Source organism: Sebastes fasciatus, chromosome 2, assembly GCF_043250625.1.
Source record: "Sebastes fasciatus isolate fSebFas1 chromosome 2, fSebFas1.pri, whole genome shotgun sequence".
Lineage (NCBI taxonomy): Eukaryota > Metazoa > Chordata > Actinopteri > Perciformes > Sebastidae > Sebastes > Sebastes fasciatus.
In genome coordinates, this window is record NC_133796.1 from 26,514,794 (window position 1) to 26,537,009 (window position 22,216).

A 22,216-nucleotide genomic window follows, 5' to 3' on the forward strand; every position below is an offset into this window, starting at 1 on the left:
TGACCATCATATACTTACAGTATATTATAATGTTCTAAGCTCCTATACACTTTCACAATTTATTTAAAATAATCAATTCATGTTTATTTCTGATTTATGACCAATTTGACACACAGTGCTGAGCAGCATCTCACATTAATCTCCAGGTTCACAGCTTTCAGATGATGTACACCACTTCTATGTGACATCTCCTGTTGACCTGCTATCTCCCCCTAAAGCCCCCCTGTACCCCCCTAAAAAAAGACAAAAACTGGGTCTAATTTGGATCTCAGAGGGTTAAATAGCCATAATAACCATATCAACATTTCAAATAACCTATATTGATATCACATGGATGCTCATTAATAGGACTAAATAATATTCCCATCCTGCTAGTGCCTCAGTAGTGTCATGCTTTTAGGATCACACCACCTTTCTTCTTCTTTAGCAGATGAAAACTTGCATCATGCAAATCTTAAATAGTTTATTTATCTTAGGTAGGAAACTTTTCTCAACCCATAAAGAAACAGCTAATACCTCCAGTTTATCTAGTCAGAATAGACATATCTTTTCATTAAGGTCAAAAATGGTTAATGCAGTAATCTTAACATGAAAATATGTTCTGCATAAGGATAATACCTCGTCAATGGGGAATTTCATAAATTTCGAATGGATTTTCAAACCATTATTGTAGAAATAATCAGGCACTGCACTATAGAGAACTTGTACTTTCAGCCATCTAACCCTCGTTCTGGTGACTCAACATGGTCAAATATCATAATGTGATAATGTTGTACTCACAGAGAAACCTGCCCAGAAGGGACATGAGTGCCGGACTCTGGGTGATGTGGTGAGAGCCAGAGCTGCGAAGCTGACGGCCAAGATGAGGCTCCCCAGGACCATCTGAGAGACTCCCAGCGCCAGCATGATCCTGGTCCGGGTCCGGTACTCCCTGAGCCGGGACAGGCTGCGGGACAGCGACGCGGGGCTCAGGGACCCCGGGCCACCTCCGCCAAGGCCTCCGCCACCGCCGCGGTGCAGCGCGTTCACCGGCATTGTCACTCAAGGTGTAAAACGACAAAAACACAGCAGTGGAACAATAAAGAACAATAACATCCACGGACGTCAGAGAGGGTTGTGTGTGTCCGCCTGCTGGTGAACGGTGTAACTGGAGAGGTTTAGTGTCCGGTGTTGGTGATCTCCATCAATTAAGATGCTCCTCGCTCCAATTAGAGACGCGTTGCTGCAGAAAAGGATGATGGGAGGAGAGAGGTGAGGACTGGACGAGCCACCAGATGGTTACCATAACAGAAAGTGTGCAAATATGCAAAATAAACCTCTGCAGGAGTTCTCGGTGACTGATCCAACAAAGAGCCCCATTACGCAAAAAAAAGTCAAAGCGCAAAAAACAACAAAACCCGCATCATCATCCTGCTGGTCGCACCATTGTCACCTTGCTCGTCTCTTGCTGCTCCAACTACTCGAAAAAGCGACAGATTTGGTTAAAAAAAAGGTGCACTCCTTGAAGATTAAAACAGAGGAAATGTTGCAGGGTTTTAAATATCCGCAGTTGTGATGGAGCAGCGTCTCTTCTCTTCTCTCTTCTCTCTTCTCTCTCTCTCTCTCTGTGTGTGAGGTGGTTTTCACAGACGACAGCAGATCTCGCAGCCAGCAGCAGCAGCAGCAGGAGGAGGACAGGAGGAGACGCACACTGCGTATTGGAGATGTGCCACTCTGCTGCGCGTTTTCATGGCGGAGCGTGTTTTACTACGAGATAGTGGAGGAGGAGGAGGAGGAGGAGGAGGTGGTGCTCTCTCTACTATCTACTAGGATGCATCAGACAAACCTGAGCCTGCTGGTTTGTTACTCGCTGCTGCTGCTGGTGATGATGATGATGGTGTAGTGGTGGAGGATGAACGTGGATCATCCTTTTTCAGGAGCACGTTTTGTGTTGCGTAAAATGAATCCTTATGAGTGTTCTTACAGTTTCATGTGATCAGGATTCAGGACTGTTTTAAGTCGTTTTTTCTGAAATAAAGTGAGAGTAATAAGCTGCAGCAGCCTGCAGCATCAGGAGGACACCATCAGGACTGCATTGTCATTGAACACTGGGTGTCCTTCACCATGAGGCTGGATGTAGGTGGTCAATGCGACACACCTGGAGAGGATTGCACCTAAAGAGAAAGAGCTCCTTGAAATCAGACTGTTATTAAATCATTAGTGATCATTAGAACATGTCCTGACAGGTTCGTCTGGTTTTTGGCTATACCAGTGGTGGAATGTAACTAAGTACATTTACTCTAGTATCGTTACTTGTACTTTGCTTGAGTATTTACATTGTATGCTACTTTAAGTTTCAAATTTGTTTGGCAATGAAAATCTTGCAGGTACCCTTCAAATATGTACAATATACATTTTTTATTATTTTTTTAATTATTATTATTATATGTAGATACATACACATTATATATTATATCATATGTACAGTATATTTGTTCATTTCTTTTTCTTTTTTTTCCCATACATTTTTTATTCTTTTCTACATGGGCTTCTAGGGTTATCTACTGCACATGCACATGTATTTGTGAAGGTATATTTAGGCTACATTATAAAATGTTGGGTGTCACTGTTGACCAAAAAATAAATATTGTGTTTATTTTGACTTGAGTCTTACTAAATGTGTTTTAATGCATGTGCAAAATGACTGAATATGAATTATTATCTTTAATGCCCTTTTTCAAAAATAACTTTTGATGACAGTCAAACTTCGGAAGAGCATATCTCATGCAAAGATAATGTTGGTATTGCCATAAAGCTGAGACGTTCCCCAGTAATATATTATTCTGGGCCATTCAGCTTAATGAATAGGCTCACATTTAACTATTTTTTATACTAATACTTACGTATTTAGGGATGATAATGATGATGATACAATGATAGTGACAGTAATGCTTTTTAATATTGAGGTACAGTATATATATATATTTGTAGTGATATCTTGCGTGGTAATGCAGAATGATAGAGATGTTCTGTTGTTGGTGATGTATATTATATTGGTAATGGTGATGTTGTTTATTGCCCCTGTGGGGTTACGGTGGACACTTAAAGCCTGTACTTCCTGTATGTCAACTGCTGTATGTTTTTTTAATGTGTATTTATGCTTACTGCAGCACAAATCGCCCACCTGGGACAAATAATATATTGACTTATTTAAGAAAGATTTTGAATGCAGGATTTTTACTTGTAACAGAGTATTTTTACACTGTGGTACTGCTACTTTTACTAAAGTAAAAGAGGTTTAGAGGTTTGAAGAGGTGAAATTATACAGTATTTGACAAGAAAAAGGGAATAAACCGTAAGAGAAAAAAGTAAAAACATGTGCAGCAGATTTCTTTCTTTTTAATCATCTCTTTCTAATCATCTTGTTTCTCATCAACATTCTGCAAGGCTCTTTTAATTGTGCAAATGTTTCATCAAAACCATTATTTTCTTCCTCACATAGGCAGCAACAGTAGTTTTCTAAATGCATTTTATGAAAACACACATTTGAAAGGAATACTACTTGTCTCTAACATATTGGTGCTCCTCTTGTTACCACATGCAGACCGTAAGAACTAAAACTAATAAAATAGAAATATTGAAATACATTAAAATCACAGCTGAAGGACTTTTCTGACCTTGTGCAGCTCTCATTCAGAGCTCAACTGCACCATCTAGCTGTGAAACCTGAGCCATGGTGCTGTGATGTCCTTTAATGAAATGATATACAGCAAACACTAGGCTCATAAATATACTGTAGGTAAAATACAGCCAATTAATGGATTAGTTAACTGACAAATCAACGTGTAATAATTTTGATAATTGAGTCATTTTCAAACAAATAATGCCACAAAATTCACTGACTCAGCTCCTCAAAATGAGAATTTTCAGTTTTTCTTCATCTTGTGTGATAGTAAACTGAATATCTTTGAGTTTTGGACTGTTGATCAGACAAAACAAGCAATTTGAAGGCAGCTCTGGCAAATTGTGTTTAGCATTTTTCACCATTTTCTGATATTTCATTGATGAAACGATCGTTCAATTTAGTCTAGCAAATAAAATGTCAGATTAAATGATTGTTCATTGCAGTCCTACAGATATTATGTAACAGAAAGCCAAACAAGAGTTATATATATATAAAAACATCCTTACACTCTATTTACTTTAAAAATGATTTTATTTATTAATACAGTGGTATACTTAAAATTGTGTTGCAGAAGAGGAAAAAAGTCAGCCACACGTGAAGAGCTAATATCCAATTAAAGCCGTGTTATTATCTAAAAATAAAATGGTACTGGTGTGCCATACATCATATATCGTCTATTAGTACAAAAATACATTTGAGGGCACACGATACAGCATCCAGTATCACAAATCAGTGAGGGGGACACTTTGAGAGCACACCCTTTTTAAAAGAACATGTTTTAAATGTATTTTAGCCCAAGCACTTTCCTGATCCTTAAAGAGCCATAAAAAGAGCTTTTTATTACTGTGACCATAACATAGTGTGAATATATTGGTAGAAAAGATGTGATGTATTATCGTTAGGTTACAAGTTCCAAGGCTCGAGGGTATATCCAGAATACAAAGATAACCACGTTCACTTTCTTCCACTTTTTAAAACATGTTTTCTCTAAGTTTTATACAAAAAAGAAAGACATACAAAAAGTTCATTTACAAACAAAAGAAACAAGGCAATATGCTAGCTTTATTTACAGCCACTTCTTCTCTGTTGTTTTCTTCTTCTTTTTTTTAAGTAATGCATAGCAGATAAAAGAAGAGCATACCTTTGTTATCCTTTATAAACTGTAATTGTGTGCTAAACCCAAGTTCATTTATACAGTGGGTTCACAGAGAAATGGCAAAACAAATGACATTATACCATAATTTATCATAACTTATTTTGTTTTTCTTAATGAAAAGTGAATAATCTGCAGATAAGGCATCACTGCTTATTTGTGTGTGAGTGCAAGAGTGCACAGAGAGAAGAGAAAGAGAGAGGAGGAGGAAGAGGAGCGAGCGAGAGAGAGAGAGAGCGATAAAGATGTGAGGAAGGAACTGAGGATGCTACTGGACCTGAGTAAAGAACATGCATAGATCTCCCTCAGGCTGGAAGGAGAGACGCCGGAAGAAGTTAAGCTACAAGATATCACTGTAGGAAAAGGAAGAATAGAGGAAAGAACGTCTCTAAATAGTGTGCTGCTCGGTTTCATATTCAGCTTCATGTTTTGCCTTCGACAGATACTCGTCACCATCTCTGGTTTAACCTCTCAAAACCTTCATTAAATGTCCTTCAATGTGGAAAAAAAAACGTGGAGATACATGTTTGTTTTCAGTCACCTCAACTGAAAAATAACCAGAGGTTGACTGGTAATTGAATTCATGAGTAAAATTTTAGTAAATCTTCTCTATACTACTATATATACTGTATGCATATATAGCATAAATATTACCAACACAAGACATTTTGAAGCATGTACGCTGCCTCAAAAGCCATCCATCCATCTATATTCATGTCAAAATTACATTAAACATTAGCCTTATATATAGTGTCAATCCTCAGGGGGGGCATGCATCCATGGTTTCATTTCACATCAAAACTTCAAATTGGGCTTTAAAGAACAGCTTGTAACGATCATCAGTGTCCTTCATCCACGGGTGCAGTAAACAGCACTGACTGGATCTTCTTCATACTCCATTATGTGGTGTGTGTGTGTGTTTTTTGGAGTGCATCTGTCAGTGTATATGTGTGTCCATCTTCTTCATTTTTATCCCCCAAACGGTTCCACATTCAGTAACATCACACCTGCCGCTCTGTCCTAAAAGTGGTCAATGAGCACAGAGACACAGTTGGCTCCCACCAGGTAGTTGGGGTCTCCGGGGAGAGACTTGTTCTGCCAGCTTTTTGGGTCACCTGCAGACAGACAGATGGCGAGATAGTGAGTGATAACAGCTGCTTTTTATGTGAAATCCAAGCTGTTACTGCAAAAAAACTCCTCTTCAAACCACAAAATCTATTACACAACAAATCCTCATTTTACAACAGCACTGACTGCAGAGCTTGATTGTATCTATTGTCTGTAAGTAAGTAACATCACATGGTTTTGTGGCCTATAAAAGCAATTTATTATTTTTATTGAATGTCCCCAGCTGCAGTCGCTGTGGGGTCTGAGTGTAATTGCAATTATAAACATATAGGTCTGTGCCAAGAGGAAAGTTCCAGTAATCAATCAGAGGAAGCAGAGCCAGCTCGGCAGAGCTCCATCGCTACAGAACACGCTAACTATAAATACAGCCTCCTCATTGACATCCACTGTCAATCTTCATATTTTCACCAGTTCACCTTGCCGGGAGACAGGCCGGTTGTATCTATGCTCCACCAGACTCAATTGAAAAACATGTAATCTTACGTCACAGGACACAGGGGTTGCTGGTCTACCGCTGCCTAGATCAGTTAGTTTGTGCCATTGTGTGACTTTGGTGAATCCAAACTAAACAAAGTCTCACAATAACACAAACAAACTAACCGATCGAGGCAGCGGTAGACCAGCAACTCCCATGTTGTGTGAGGTAACATTTTTTTTTTTTTTCAATGGAGTCTGGTGGCTTTGACGAGAGTATAGATAACCGCTTCAGTTGCCCGTCGGAGCATAGACTGTATAGCTATCTCACGGCAAAATAAAGTGGTGAAAATATTCTAAATATAACGTTCGCTTTAGGTGAGCCTTTTTTTAGGTGGCTAAAATGTGTTTTGCTGCCGGCCCCGTCCACAGCAGTACATTGCTTTGCTCTGGTGTGGTAACTCCTGTCTGCTTCTCCAAACTGGTGGCGTGCCGACCGTCATCTACTGAAGGTAATACATTAACTATGGATAAGTACCTCATACAACCCCATTTCAAAACGCCCTTTAAACTGTCAATCTTGTGCTAAAATCTGGCTGATATGGAAGAGACAAATGTGACCAGAGGACCATCTTCTGTTCAGGAAGGTATGCAATATGAAAGGGCAGAGGGGGAAAGCCACACACAAAACTCGGCTACTTTATTTCAAGATCTAAAGGAGGTGTCAATCTGCCTTCTTGGCGGTGTGTTGAATAGTGGGCTCATATTATTGGGCGCTCATAACGGATTTCCTTCTTTCCTTTTCGGCTGGCTGGTTGTTGATCACAGGGTTGACGGTTTGATCCCCAGCGAAATAAAAGATAAACGCAGTCCAACTCAGAGGTCTGGTTGTATTAAGTGCAGCGTTACTGGATGACTTGATGAAGTCGGACTGAGAGGGAGCCTTCACCTGTTATATGCTGAGAACTGTTAAACCAACTACCTCAGCTTTGTTTCCTTTTTGGATAAACTGTAAAACAACTAAAATTGAAAAAGAACCTCTTCTACAAACATTCGGGCTGGTTGCTGGAGGGGCCTTTTACTGGATGCTGGCTCAAGGTGAGCCCAAAACGACCTACTGCGACCCAATTCTTCCCTTTAGTCATTTAACATGCACTCTCCCACACGTACTGTCTTGTTAGAGAGTGCATGTAGCCTGAACACTAACAAAGAGCCAGTCATTCTTTCATCCTAAAGGAGGCAGGGTCCCGAAACGCTGAACTTTACAACTTCAAATACTAAATTGCGTCTGCGTTATGAGTGTGTAGCTTTCCCCTCCTTCCTTTGATGTCTGCCTGTGAGCCGGCACCTGACAAGAAGAGGAGTCAGTTTTCCTTCAGATCCTCGAGTAAGAAAAATCCGCAGGTCACATGTCAGGTTGTCGGCGCGGTAACGGGAAGTCAAAGCAGATATTCATGCGGCATTCTTGAATATTTCAGAAATAACTGACTGATACAGAAATCTGACCTGGTAGTTTGTAGAGCAACTTTTGCTTAAACAACATTTAAAAAAAGAAAAATCCCAATATTAAAAAGAATCCAGAACATGATTATTATGATGACGTTAAAAGGTACCCTTTGGCAGCCAGGTCACACAAAAAGGCGTGTGAATGACACGATACGGCGCAAGGCAAAGACGTGAAATAAGAACGCCGTTGTTGCTTTAAGCGTGTCAGTTGTTCGTCATGTAGTCTGTACTGACTGCAAAGTAAATGCATCCATGTAAATATGCTAAGCACGGAGGTAGTGACGTAGAATAAAAAGCGAGGGAGACTGATTATCACAGGAGGATGGGGCGGTGGAAGGGTCAAACAAACTAACGACTTTCAACCAGGAGACTGCTGGTGTTTTGTTCTGCAAGTTACGTTAGTGACGTCTTTTTTTCGTGACGTTGGTGGCGTGTTTTCTGTTACGTTGTTTCCGTACGTATTTTACCTAGTTTACGACCTATTTTAAGCCAAACCATGATGTTTTTTCTAAACCTAAGTGAGTGCTTTTGTTGCTCCCTGCTGATACTGCATTTTCATACATGCGTGTAATATTCACACGTGACACTGACCCGCTATCCTCTGGTGGACAGGTGGGTATATTACATGCTTTGGTGTGATATTGGAGAGCCTGTGGACTTTTTTTTTAAATAAACACTTATGTTTACATTCAGTGAAAATTGACAGAAATGATTTATCAATTGTCAAAATGGTTGCAGATTAATTTTCTGTTTATCAACCAATCGATTAATCAACTAATCGTCTCGGCTCTAGTGTATTCTCAAGGCCTAACAAACACATCAATGCAAAAACTTTCAGCTATATCTTGTGGCCTTCATCATCGGCAGATAGAGTTTGCTCAGTGAGGTTGCTCCATCTGATGGTGAAGGCCACAAGAAGTGTCTGAAAGCTCCTGAAAATTGAGCTCTAAGGTCACTGATGAACCTTTGAGGTACATTGTCAAAGCCATTTTTTAAATCCAAAACCTGACAGTGTCAATGAAACCTGCGTTGTTTATGTCAATGTTTGCGATACATCAGGTAGCTCAGTTCTTTTCTGCCTTTTGCTGGTGCATAGACAAGTTTCTTTGGACGTTACGACCACCAGAGGATCAGTGAAACTGTGAAACAGTCTGCAGCAATGTGTATCGCGTTACCCACTCGCTTGTATGTGCAAGTAGAGCACGAGATACAAACAAAACAGGGACCCCACGTATCAAAACATTGGTCGACAGCTCCAGTAGTGAATCGAAAACTTACCACAGGGTACCTTTAAATGATAAATATCAGGTGGTCAAGCCCTAAAGAATGTCTAGAAGATGAAATATTGCATATTTTGATGTTATCGTCTACCATTTCATTTCATTCTGTTGTACATGAACAGTTCAGTTACAGAGCTTAACTGTATCGGTGGTTCTGATTTCAGCCTGTAAATGAACACAATCATCTACAGAACAACACAGTATATATACACATATATATAGAAGAGAGGCAGTGAGATGCAGAGAGTTGTTTAGGAGGAAAAAGGAGAAGCAAAGTGAGAAGAGAACCAGAGAAGGGACAGGAGGAGGCCAGAGAGCGGCCTCGCTTTACAATAAGAGGATTACGACGCAGCCCGATAATCCTCCCAACAATTCAGCAGGACAACGCAGTGAGCTCACATCTCATTCAGCCCTCCAAGTCTCATCCTTAAAATGAGGCTAATTAACAGCTAATCCTGACCGCTGCCACAATTACCACTGTTTTTGAAGACGTGAGACGTGAGAGGGCGTTGAGGAAAGGGAAATGAAGAATTAGTTACTTTCTTCAGTTTTTATTTCTCAGATGTGTGTTTGCTCACTTACATGAGACTAAATGGTGACCTACTTAAAGTAGTCTGCGTTAGTTTTGATTTCCATTAATGTGATTCGTGCAATATTCTCCCTTTATCTCATTTCTGTTGCTGATCAATTTCAGTGCTAAATATAAATATGGACTTCACAAACAGTTTTCTGTTTTGTGGTTTTACTGGAACTTCTGTCTCGGTTGAGACGTGTCGTCAGCAAAATCACCATTTACTGACAGAGGAGTTAAAACTATCTGAATCATCTCCAGCAGCCCCTGAGAGCTGTGGATGGTTTATCTATTTCATTACTTCACTTCCCCGTTTTTCCCAGATCCAATTTCACAACCAGACTTTACTTTTAGTAAACAAAATGAAGCCTGTCTGAAAGACGAATTAACATAAATCTTTTTCTTGTCACCTACTCTTATTCTACCTTGAATAAGAACAATTAGCAAGACGGAAGCTAAATTTAGAGAGCTATATTTTGACATGGTAACAGGATGCCTTTGTGTAACTTGTCTTGTTTTTGCAGGATAAAAACAGGCATTATTGGTTATGACAGTGTCCCAATTTCTGGAGAGATCTATAAAAGCTGTTCTTCAGGTCAGGATTTGGGTGGCTATGTGAGAAAAAAAGCAGAGCAGCATGCATTATACCTCTACCTGGTGAAATGAAACTATCATACAGCCAAGCGTCTGATGCATGCATGTTAAATGAAATCAGAGAAACTTGTTAAAATGACTCAAGAGGTGAAAAGCAAGAGAGAAATACTGCAATTTCAGCATGTAAAAACAATGACTTTGATCTGAAATAAAGAAAACCAGTGATACAGTGATGAGATTGAGTGAGTTAACTAGAATAAATGATGAAAATGAATCAACCAAAGCAATAAATTATGAAAAAAAACAGATTTTCCCCCTAGATTGATTCTCTGACATGACCAAAATATCTTTTTCAATTTTAATTGAATTTAATTTAATGAAGAGAACCAAAACTAGGGGTAAAAACTACAAATGATAATAATAATTAAACAGTGACCCACAACCCTCAAATTGTCACACAGCCAGCCCAAACGACCCCAGAAGAACAGAGAGAGCACAGCATACCCGACGAGGAGTCGGAGGATTTTAGAGCAAAAGACCAACCATCAGGGGTCATAGACGCACAGTGAGGTAAGCGCAGCTCCACAGGCTTCAAAAACTTGAGGCCATGAGGTCCACACATCACCAGAGGGCTGAGCAGAGTCTCTCCTGTAAACACAAACAAGTCAGGTTGATTAAAAGTCAACAAACACAAGCAGGTCTTAAATGCAATTTTTCGCAGACAGCGCTGGTAGGCCTTGTATCACTGGGAACATCCAGACCGTTCTCGTCCAGCCCGACGCTTTGTCACTGCCGTCGGCGTGTGATACCGGCGCACAAGGCACCCTTTAGCACCGGTATGAGACGCGCCGGGCTTTCCATTAACTACAATGTAAACCCATCCGCGGCAACAGTAAACGCTCAGAGAAAGTGTGCCGTGAGTGTGGTGACGTAGTTTTAAGAGCGAACGAGAGACACACAGGGCGGGTAGGAGGGGGAGGTGGATAGGCCCAACAAACACAAGGCTTTCATCCAGGAGACCTCTGTTCGTGTCCCGTTTCACTTTCACGTTACAATCAGCTGTTCGTTCATGTCTCGTGTTCACAAAGTCAAATCACATTTTTACTGTACAAACGTAGTAATTTTAAGCCCAAACATGTTTTTTCTAAACCTAACTATAGTGTTTTTTTATAACCTAAACCTAAGCAAGTATTTTTGTTGAATTCACAACATTAAGCATGTGTTTACTGCGACCGAAAAATGACGCCGAGGGGTCTGACAAAGCGTGGGATGAGTTGGGATGAGAACGTGTTGGAATATCATGGAGCAGAATCCTACTTTAGATCCAGCATATCCCCCGAAAGCAAGACATGCGCAATTAAACTTTAAAATACCAGCTTCAATAAGCAATTGAAAAATTTAGATGTGACTCAAGAAAATCCCCCGGCCTCTTCATCCCTCCATCTTTGATAAGTTACCTTTCTCCTTGTCGAGAGGCGGCAGGATGCTGTTGTCTCTGCAGACCTTGAAGTAGATCTCCTGCTCCACGCCTTCAGGGATGGCACCCTGAGGGATAATTATGCTGACACCTGTCTCGATGGAGCTCAGGACGCCGCCGTTAGAGTTGAAGATACCTCGAGCTGTTGCAACCACTGTGTGGCCTTCATCTTCATCCTCATCATCATCCAGGGCACTGGGGCTGAAGGGGACAGATGTCTTTACTTTCACACTCTCATATTCAACAGAACACTTTCAAGGTAATGTCTAGTCAGACTGAGCTTGTTACCTCACAGGGATGGCCTTGGGCACGGCGTTGATGTTGTTGTGCTGGTTTTTGGAGCGGTGGTCCATGGTGCGTGTGAAAGTGTCCAGGCCGCTGTCATGGTCTGTGTTCAGGGGCTGAAGGGGTATCTGAGGCTTCACTGGGCTGGAGCTCCGGGCCTGTTTCAAACACAAGAGGGTAAAGCGTTAAACTACAGGTAAAGACAGAAACAGTGAGGCTGAGCTAAAGAGAAAAAATAGAATAAATACTGTAGCTTCTCGGTGAGAACCAAGCAAACAAATCTATCCATATGAGTCACGCCTATTTCCGTCTAGATTGATTTTCCGCCATTGAATTGTGTCCAGATCAGATTTTTTGCTACTTATCCTTCAAATTTTGAGCAATTTCACCAAATTTGGGTACAGTTATCTCTGGATCAAGCCGGAAAAAGTTACTTTTTGGATTTTTTATGTTACATAAAGTTTTGCTATAGCTGGCCCTCAAAGTGCTGTGGACAGGGCTTATATTACATATTACTATTGCGACCACATTTGGTGGACATGTGTAGATATGATGTCTGAGTGACCATGAAAAATTTGGTGCAAAAAATAGGTGGCATCATCATACTGCGCTTTTCGACAACGCTGCAAGCAGAACTGGGGACCAAGAAATTGGCCTGTTCCGGGCAGGGCAAGCGCTCTGAACGGACTCTACACTAGTATTAAAAAAAAAATCCTTTAACTGTAACCTCTTACTGAGAAATGTTCAGTTTTCACAGTAACAGCTCATTAAATACAGCAATATAGCTTATGTCTTTGACTTGGTACCAAATCTGAGGGCTACAGTTAAATTAATAGCATCATCAATTATGTCTTTGATTTATTTGATTTTGATTTAAGTCCACATGGACTTCAACAGTTTAGCCTACCTTGCATCATTACATATTTGACCCTCTTCAGGGTGCTGCACTAAAACGGCCGCTGGCCAAACATGTGCTTACCTTTGGAGCAGTGTCAGGCTTGTCATTGGGCAGAAGGTTGTGGTTGAATTTAGGACTGTCGAACATGCGCGCAAAAGGCTTGGCAGACGTGGTGTAGGGCTTGGGCGTGTAGCGGTTGTAGCTGGTTGCTGGTGGAGCTGTTTTTGGAGGATGTTCACTGGTGCCGTTAACTGGAGACTTCTCAGGGTAACTCTTGTGAGGCAGGAAGTTGGTCTGGACAGTGTCGTCTCGGCCGGAAGGCTTGGCTGTGGAAAAGCCATGAAGGTCAGCAAAAGAGCTTTACAGTACAGTATGTGTCACTGTGTATATGTGTATGAAATTATATACATTTTGGTATACACAGCAGGCCGTGTCTCTCAGTAGCCAGTACAGTGTGATACAGGTCATACAGTAGATGCATCTTCACGTGATTACAGTCTTGTATAAGATGAAATCCTGACTAGTATTTCTATTTCCTTTGATAGAAAACAGTTTACCTTCAGGTGCGGGTTTGGGCAGTGTGGCTGGTGGCAGAGAAGGCGTCACCTGGGGAACTGGTTCATATTTTTTCTCCACTGGACTTGGTTTCTCCACAGACTCCGTCCTATATCACAAGACCAAAACCATCAATTCAACATTCACAGTACAAATGAACAAGCATAAAGGATGTTAAAGATAGATTAGATTAATGTGTCTTTTGCAAATTTCCTTCCAACTAAGAGGAAAAAAAACAAAGATGTTTCATAAGAACATTATATGTTTGGGAATGTGGATGATGAGTATCACCTGGGGTAGTTGTTAGTGGTTTGTGCTTGTGGCTGGGGTTTGTTGGGACCAGTCTGGAGCCTGTCAAAGTAAGACAGCTGTTTCCTGTAGTAGTCCTCGTCCTCATCAGGGTCGTAATGGTTGGAGCGCACAATGTCATCAGGGACCTTGGACTGAGGCTGCGGAGGCTGCTGAGGCTGCTGAGGCTGCGGAGGCTGCTGAGGCTGCGGAGGCTGCTGAGGGTGCGGAGGCTGCTGAGGCCCTGGGGCTCTGGAGTGGTGTGATAGAGCAGTCAAGCAGATCAAATACAAGGCAGAGATGGTGAGAGCAGAGCAGGAGAAGAAGAGATTATGATGACAAACGGCCAAAATGAAGGTGCTTGAGCAAATTGGTCAATGACGTGAAATTTAAAGAGACTGATTACACAATTTCATTCCAATATTACGCAGAGTGTGAACACAGTAACAGCAACTCGTAGTAACAACTTACCTAAAGGTCTTCTCTTGATCCAGGTTGCTCAGAGAATTTGCTTTAGGGATTACTCCGCCTGCTTTCAAAGGTAGATCGGCTACCTGTAAGGGCAAAAACAATAAAAATAAAAACAAATACTAAATTATAAATGTTAACTTTCAATGTGCTTATTTCTCAAGAAGTTGAAAAGCAAATGTACAAGTTAAAGACCATATTGATAACATTTCTATGCAGAGGAATAATAAAAAAAAAAAAAAAAAACATCCACAGAGATTTTAGAAAGGTGCAGAATAAATGTCTTTTCCTGAATTAATCATTTTAAAAATTTTGACGGGTCCATAATTAATGTTTTGTTTATATCTGTGGAAGATATTTGACGTTTGGTTCCCCTTCCTAACAAGGCTTGTGAACCAATAGTATAACGACGTTGGTATCACGTGGTATCTCTGTGTCTTGAACTAGATATATATCATCAGATTATCATAGGTTGCATGAATCTTGAAACACCACCACACAAAGTAACCTAAATGTATAGCTAATGTACAGCTACATGTTGCAAATGCCTTCATTACTCTGCCACGAAAGATTCATCACTTGACATAAACCAACTCGACCATAAAATATGCAGGTTGTGCAACAAACTGGCAACCATCTGTTGTGAAGTGAATGTAATTGAACGGAGGAGGGAGAATGCAACATCTATTTGCTGAAAGTTATCAACAGCACCTTTAAGTACACTAGTAACGACTGTAACTACATAAGCTGCATTACGTAGTACAACTGCAAAGCCAGACAGTTTACCTTGTTCCCAGATGAATCCCCTGCATCTTTGGCTCTATCCACGGACACAGAGCGTTTGTTCTCAAACATCTTGACCCTTGTCAGGACTGACTGAGGCCGCGAGGCGGGGTCGTCCGGTTGCTCTACTCTGGCGGGGAAAGGATTTGGAGCCTCCGCAGGGGAAGGTGAGGGGGCCTCTGCTTTGGGAGGTGGTGTGGGGCTGGTTTCAGAGTTCACAGGAACGGGGTCATACTGCTGAGGTTTGTAGCTCTTTTGTTGCGGCGTTGGTCCCTGGTTATAGGCAGGCCGCTGGGCAGGGGGGTCTGGGGAGTGGGCAGCTGAGGGGTACGTGCTCAGGTGAGGATCCTGGTCGTAGTGCAGGTCAGACACTGGAGCAGGAGGATCATCATAACGAACAGGAGCTGGGCCTGTTGGTTTACCGTAGCGAGGCCGTCCGTCGAATCCCTGCTGAGGAGGGGGCTCGTCATAGCGGAGAGGAGGGGTGTACTGGGAGTCAGGGCCGTCATTGTATGGCATACGGGGGTCGTAGGAGTTGGCAGTAGAGAGCGGTTGGTTGTAGGGGTTCCACTGTTGCTGGTCGTAGTGAGGCACACTGTTCTCGTAGGGCGGGTTAGAGTCATAGTTTCGGTACTTTGGTTCTGGGTAACCACCTCCGCTGCTGACTCCGCTGCTGCTGACGTCATACCGACTGGGTGGGTGGTCGTAATCTCTGTATGGCTGCTGCTCAGGGGGATATCCCGGCTGAGGGTTGTAAGACACAGGCTTCATGCTGTGACCGATTCTCCCCATGTTGTCTGCGCTGTATGGATCCTTCTGAAACATCTACCGAACAAATACACAACAAAGAATGAGGTTAGCGACTGCACAGGATCCACTAACACACGGAAAATATGTAATGAGAAAACGTACAAAAACGAGTTAAAGGATGCGAAAAGGAGAATATTAAAACAAGTCCGTAAAATTAATTGCAGAAGAAGAAACAAGAAGGGAAAGACCTGAAATAGAGAAACTGAGAGGGAGGGGGTTACTGGTCAGAATATATACTAGATTAAATAGAAATCGCAGCACAGCCAAACACACATTGTAGCTTGAAAACATCACAAAGTACCACTCCAAACTAAACACTGAATTTAAATTAACAAAGAATAACAAAGTTAAAAAAAAAAAATGCAACAAAGCAATGGGGTGCATTTTTCTTGTCTTAAGTGACAGAATGTGAAAATATTATATAGAAATGTGACGTAAACTACTTATAGAAGGCATATTGATAATTTTGGGTTTCTTTGCGCATAATTTGTGCACTGCTGCATTCACAAGGGAAAATGTCACCCACTGTCTTGGTGCAATCATAAAGGCAACTTAAACATTCACAATAATATTTAACATTACAAGCACAAACCCATTGTACAAAAAACATATTTAAAATCCTGATAATTGAGAAGTAACCATTAATTATCCATCCAAATCTGCAGAACATTTTTGTTTAGGTGTTTTTTGTTACTCGGCTACAAATTCAAACGCAGGACCAAAAATTTTATATAAAATGGTTAGAAAATGAATGGCTACTTTTACATTCAGTCTGCACTGATAAATACAGCACAGAGAAATCTACGTCTAGTGGTTAACAGAGAACGAGGCAAACATGTTGCAGCCATGCAAAGAGGATAAGCAACAGTGAGAGCTGTAGGATTTCCGCTGCTCCTCCACATGTAGGCACATCAGCGCAGCCATAACCTCCAAGTCCACTGTTGTTTACCAGCATCTGCTCGCACTCGGGCACGTGCACACACACACACACACACACACACACACACACACACACACTCCTGCACGCACAATAACGCCCACACGCACACACGCACACACACACACACACATCTCTGTCTCTTCTGGGCAGCACTGTGGTCAGCAGACATGCAGGGCGGAAGGAGAGAGAGAGAAGCGTGGCAGCAGGAGGTAGATAGGTAGACAGGCAGCAGCAACAGCAGCAGCACAGGAGGTTCAGCCGGGTCAGAACGAGCCGAGCTGAGCCGGATGACGGAGTGTCCAGTGACGGTCAGATGGATACCTTTGGTTCTGAACTGGCCAGTCCAGACTGAAGAGGTTCTGGTGTGACGCTCTGAGGTGCTAGCTCAGGGGTGGGCCTCCTAAGTGAGCCAGCCTCTGGGATGGGGCTTGGCTGGCTGTGAGGAGCTGCAGGAGCCTCGTCAGGGCTCAGACCCCCTACAGTTTTTACAGTAACGTCGACAGCAGGGGGCACTGTCTCAGCCAGGGGCTCAGGCTGCTGGGGGACGCTAGGGACGGCAGCGGCCTCTGCTTTCTGTGAAGTGGTTCAGAAATGTTTAATAACACGCGCTGACACTATGGTGCAGTTTCTAACAAGTGCTACTACCTTCACCGCCCCTCTACAACGCTCTGCTCCTCACTTGTGCAAACAGCCAATCACCCGCCTCCACATTTAACAGTAGCTGTAGATCAACCAATGTCATGTGAGAGTTAGGAATTAGCAGCAGGACAAGTTTTCATCGTTAGAGTATACTAATTTGATTTTAATTCTACGGTTACAATACAGTCGTTTCTTTTTTTCCCCCTTTTATGCTCATTAACACATCATGAGACGACAAACGTTTAGATTTGGGGTTCACAGCGGCCAATCGGGTGTTGATAAATACATTACACAGGTACACTGAGATTAACACTGGCATTTCCAACATGCACATAATACTTTCTTGGGTCGTTATCGCCACAGTCCCGATCACAGGTAAAACAAAGGTAGGAAGTGCACATAGGTGAGAACTGGTACAGACACTTAGACAAACATAAGTTTCTTTTCCCAGTGACATTAGCAACAGTCACACCAGTAAGACAGCTTGTGGTAATACAGAGTATAAGAGTAACAGTAAAACTTATTAAGTTCTTCTCCTTTTCAAAAAATAAAAAACACGCTCACAAACATCAACCAACAAACACATATAGGCAAATAGATCAAATAAATAAGATCATAAATATAGATATATATTTTATATATAATATTTATATATTGCGATAAATACCTGACCACAGAAGTTTTCCCACTGATATTGTTTGGTAACAGTAGATAGACAGAATAACTGTAAAAATAAAAAAGTGCCTTCAATAGCGCCTCCAGAAAACCCTTCTAACGCAAACCACGTCCTCCAGACAACAGGGAAGACGTGCAGCTCTCAGAAACGCTACCTGCTGCGGCACTGGTGCCTTGAATCCAGCCGGGTCGATGCGGTTCAGGGGGTCCGGCTGCACCGTGTGCGGGTAGACGGCGTAGCCAGGGGGCTCCTGGATGACAGGCGGGTCGTCACGAACAGGCTCAGAGGAGCGGGTGATGGCAGGCTCCGCGGGTGGACCCACGTCGTCGTTCAGCGTTTCGTCCAGCTCCTGGTCGGTGTAGGCTCCGCCCTCTGTGTCCGTGTCCTCGTAGTCGGAGGTGTGGCGGCTGTCGGTGCTGTACATGGAATACTCACTGCCTGGTGCCGACAGATAGGACAGGCGGTCGTCGTGGATGTCAAGGTCATCCTCAGCTGCCCCGTCAGCCTGGGAAACAAAAGGTAAGGTGAGCGAGGGAGTGAGAAAAGATGATTTCCAGTCTACACGGTTGTTTGTTTCTGTGTGTGTGTGTGTGTGTGTGTGTGTGTGTGTGTGTGTGTGTGTGTGTGTGTGTGTGTGTGTGTGTCTTACCTTGCCCTCTGAAACCCACACCAGCTGGTTCTGCTGCTGCTGGATTGTGTCTTTCAGCGCTCCAAACCAACCATCATTCATGTTGTTCAAGTTAATGGTTGCTGAATACACAGAGAGGACGGGGCAGAAGAGAAGAAAGAACACATCTCTCCAATCAAATGAGTTCCAGCATTTCTTTTCCAATTAGCAATAAAGTACAACCACAGTGTCCTAATTAAAAGTTCCTTTTAGATACGCACTCTAACCCATAAATGTTCGGCCACTTTAACATGATTGGTATCACGTCTGTTAAGGACTCCAGAATAAATTTGAAGTTGCTCTTTCCAGACTTCCGGGTCTGAGAAGTGAAGCCAATGCTGAAGAAACCTTCATTCTTTCTAATAGTCAGCAGGGGGCGACTCCTCTGGTTGCTAAAATAAGTCTGATTGTATAGAAGTCTTTGAGAAAATGACCCTACCTCTCACTTGATTTATTACCTCAGTAAACATTGTAAACATGAGTTTAAGGTCTCAATCGCTAGTTTCAAGTCTTCTTCAATACAGCATGATGTTCATTTTGTAAATTATGGTCCCATTTAGAGTCAATTAGACCATAAAGCAGGGGATGCTTTAGGACGTGGCTACCTTGTGATTCCCATGTGCCAGATTCTTAATATCAAAATATTCCAACTTTATCTGTTTCCCAGTTTTATATACAGTAATTATAGTACGATTAGGAGGCCTGATTCTGAGAATATGTTTTAAATGAAATCCAGTGGATGAAGGCACAGAGGCACAGATGCAGCTTGTTTGGTAATAGTTGCTTGGACAGAGGATTATGTGGAGAATTTCTGTGTGTGCTGCAAAGGCTGAATATAACCCGAGAAGAATAGTCTTTAGGACTTATCACCAACAGATGCTCCTAAAGCACGGTCACGCCACATCCGTTGACAGAAACAGTGCATGCTGAGAAAGGGCCCCGTGGGTGCTCTTGTGTGACGGTCAGTGCTGAACAAGCGTTTGTAAGGAGTCTGACAGAACAGGGCCAGGCACAACAAGTGAAGTGTGGCCTCCAACACTGCGGCACTCAATTGTCAACTGCCTTTGAAATGTGTCTGTGCTGCCTGTAGAATCTCTATCAGTCCCCTCCCTTTGTTTGGAGCCCCCATCTACCCCTCCCTCCTTCCCGCTGGACTCACTGGTGAAGAGGTGGTGGTTGTTCTTCCTTAATTTGAGGGCTCGGTCAAACAGTTTCCTGGCGCTCTTCCTAGACTCAGGGCAGAGGCGGGTCCTCATGGTCTTCACGCCCTGCTTTGTGTCTGGGTTGAGGAACACCACAATTGGATACCACTGAGCGTAGTTCAGACGATCCACTGCGTTAGGGGTGATGTCCAGCACTGCATGCTTGTCCTTCATACACAAAAAAACAAATAAAGAGAAGAACATAAATGTGTTTATTTCCACATAGTGAGCATTTCCAAGTGGTGGATGAAGTACATAAAAGCCACACTTGAGTTAATAAATACTGTTAATAAAACAGTCATAATGTTGAGATTTATCAAGTTTATTCCTCTTAACATGTACACCACCTTAAAAATGGAAGCTACATTACGCTTGAAGAAAAACGGTCTCCACAACTTAAAGGATTTAAAGATCAAAATCTTGTTTTTCCTTCCCTTTCCTTTCACAACAATGAAAGAATCCCCGCTAGCTGCACATTATCCTGCTTATTACACGGCTACTTACTTAAGAAATCAAAAATTTGACACAAAAACGGTCCGCCAGAGTCCGACTACAGAACTGCGCCCATAGCAACGATCTGCTATAAATAAATAACAGACCGCAGGATGCCGTGATTGACCAATCAGAATCGAGTATTCAACAAAGCGGTGTAACAAGCATGGAGAAGCAGTGTTCAGTTTTTATGCTCCATACTGTATATCTGGAAATAAAATCCCAGAGAACTGCATGTCAGCTGCAACTCTCACTTCTTTTAAGTCAAGGCTGAAGGCTTTTCTGTTTGCCGCTGTTTTTTATTGAATCACCGTCTTATTCTATTTAGCTTATTTTCATTTTCTATTTTCTTGGATTTTTAATGACCGTCTTTAAATTGTATTTAAATGTACTTTTATCTTGTGTTTCTTTTGTACTTTGTCTCGATGCCTTTGATGTCTTATGTAAAGCATTTTGAATTGCCTTGTTGCTGAAATGTGCTATATAAATAAACTTGACTAGCCTTGGATTCGTTTCTCAAATGAGCCTGCCACAGTATAATTCACCACTTTGTTGAGGTTCAAACACATAATAGCATTAAAGAGTGCAGCACAGCAGAGGGCAGCAGTGAGCTGTATTTATCTTTGTGGCTCGCAGCCATCTTCTCATTACCATAACAAATCTGTCAAAAGATGTTTATATCTCTACCTTTTTGATTGTATAGCTAAATGTGTGTGCATATCTAGCTTCTCACCCGGTCAATGATCTGTTTGATCGTGTGCAGGCGAATGATACCGGAGCTCTTCTGGTCGGTTCCTGCATCCCTGGGTTCACTCGCTATGGAAGACAAATGGACACAGTTACTGCATCATATCAACATGAGAGACAAATAACAACAAACCCAGAATGTGCCACCATTAGATGTATTTGTAGTGTGCAGTTGTCGACTCCCATAAATAAAGCTGTTAAATACAGAATAGTAATCTGCGTACGGGAGAAGACAAGTGTACGTTTATGAAAACAGCTAGATAGTAAAGACAAAAAATGTGGACAGCAGCCAATTCATGCAATAGTCATTAGGTATTTTGAGTAGGTTTAGAGAAATTAAATTCCGTGTTTAATGAGTGTGTGTGCGTGCAACTGCATGTAACAGTGTAAATTATGGTGCAGGAAATGTGTTATGTGAGAAACACTGACGTGAAATATGTGCATACAAGAGCATGAGGGTCATTTTGGGATTAATGAAAATACAGTGTCATTGTAAGCCTCAGGGATTTAAGCAAGGATGCGTAGAGGGTTTATGATTCACATAAAGATAAGCAATGGTTTCCTGCCCAGACACACAAGGTTCAACAGAGGGCAGTCATCTCACCAGGATGTAGTATAGTAATGACTCAAACACATCACAGCACGAGGCTTCATTTCTAACATTTCTAACATTTCTAATTTCTAATAGGATCTATGATCTGAAAACACAATGCTCTTATCTACCCTTAAACATCTCAGGGAGAGCAGATAAATACAGCCATGCAATAATTTAAGATTTAAGCGTATGCAGCGATGTTAAAAAATAATAGTGGGATTCATTGACATGTCAGTGTCAATATAAATACAATTTGAAAGACCAATTTTGATATAAGGAAGTCCATTCATTGACACTTAAGGGCTTTATACCATCGCTGCATTATGAAAATTTAGAGAGTAACACACACTCACACTCACACAACACTGTCAGAGTTGTATAATA

The 22,216-nt window shown here is 41.9% G+C and overlaps 2 protein-coding genes across 18 annotated transcripts in view; both read right to left on the reverse strand.

Annotated features, from left to right (window-relative positions):
- The window catches only part of fam189a1 (family with sequence similarity 189 member A1), a 137,735-nt gene extending 135,582 nt beyond the window's left edge, over window positions 1–2,153 (reverse strand). The window contains exon 1 of one of the 2 annotated variants that reach the window (XM_074616151.1): window positions 781–2,153. In XM_074616151.1, coding sequence (XP_074472252.1) covers window positions 781–1,035 — 255 coding nt within the window. In that variant the 5' untranslated portion in view covers window positions 1,036–2,153. The remainder of the gene's footprint in view (window positions 1–780) is intronic. The other variant, XM_074616160.1, reaches the window with a different exon arrangement.
- A 2,023-nt stretch (window positions 2,154–4,176) lies between these two features.
- Window positions 4,177–22,216, reverse strand: part of tjp1a (tight junction protein 1a) — a 164,441-nt gene continuing 146,401 nt past the window's right edge. For 8 of the 16 annotated variants that reach the window (XM_074616232.1, XM_074616215.1, XM_074616195.1 and 5 more), the window contains 14 exons: window positions 21,224–21,306; window positions 19,956–20,166; window positions 18,779–18,879; window positions 18,284–18,634; window positions 17,136–17,387; window positions 15,068–15,889; window positions 14,285–14,367; window positions 13,817–14,065; window positions 13,528–13,634; window positions 13,052–13,296; window positions 12,076–12,230; window positions 11,768–11,988; window positions 10,815–10,958; window positions 4,177–5,932 (listed from right to left, as the gene is read on the reverse strand). In XM_074616232.1, the coding sequence (XP_074472333.1) occupies window positions 5,838–5,932; window positions 10,815–10,958; window positions 11,768–11,988; window positions 12,076–12,230; window positions 13,052–13,296; window positions 13,528–13,634; window positions 13,817–14,065; window positions 14,285–14,367; window positions 15,068–15,889; window positions 17,136–17,387; window positions 18,284–18,634; window positions 18,779–18,879; window positions 19,956–20,166; window positions 21,224–21,306 (3,119 nt within the window). In that variant the 3' untranslated portion in view covers window positions 4,177–5,837. The remainder of the gene's footprint in view (window positions 5,933–10,814; window positions 10,959–11,767; window positions 11,989–12,075; window positions 12,231–13,051; window positions 13,297–13,527; window positions 13,635–13,816; window positions 14,066–14,284; window positions 14,368–15,067; window positions 15,890–17,135; window positions 17,388–18,283; window positions 18,635–18,778; window positions 18,880–19,955; window positions 20,167–21,223; window positions 21,307–22,216) is intronic. The other 8 variants (XM_074616295.1, XM_074616305.1, XM_074616224.1 and 5 more) reach the window with 4 other exon arrangements.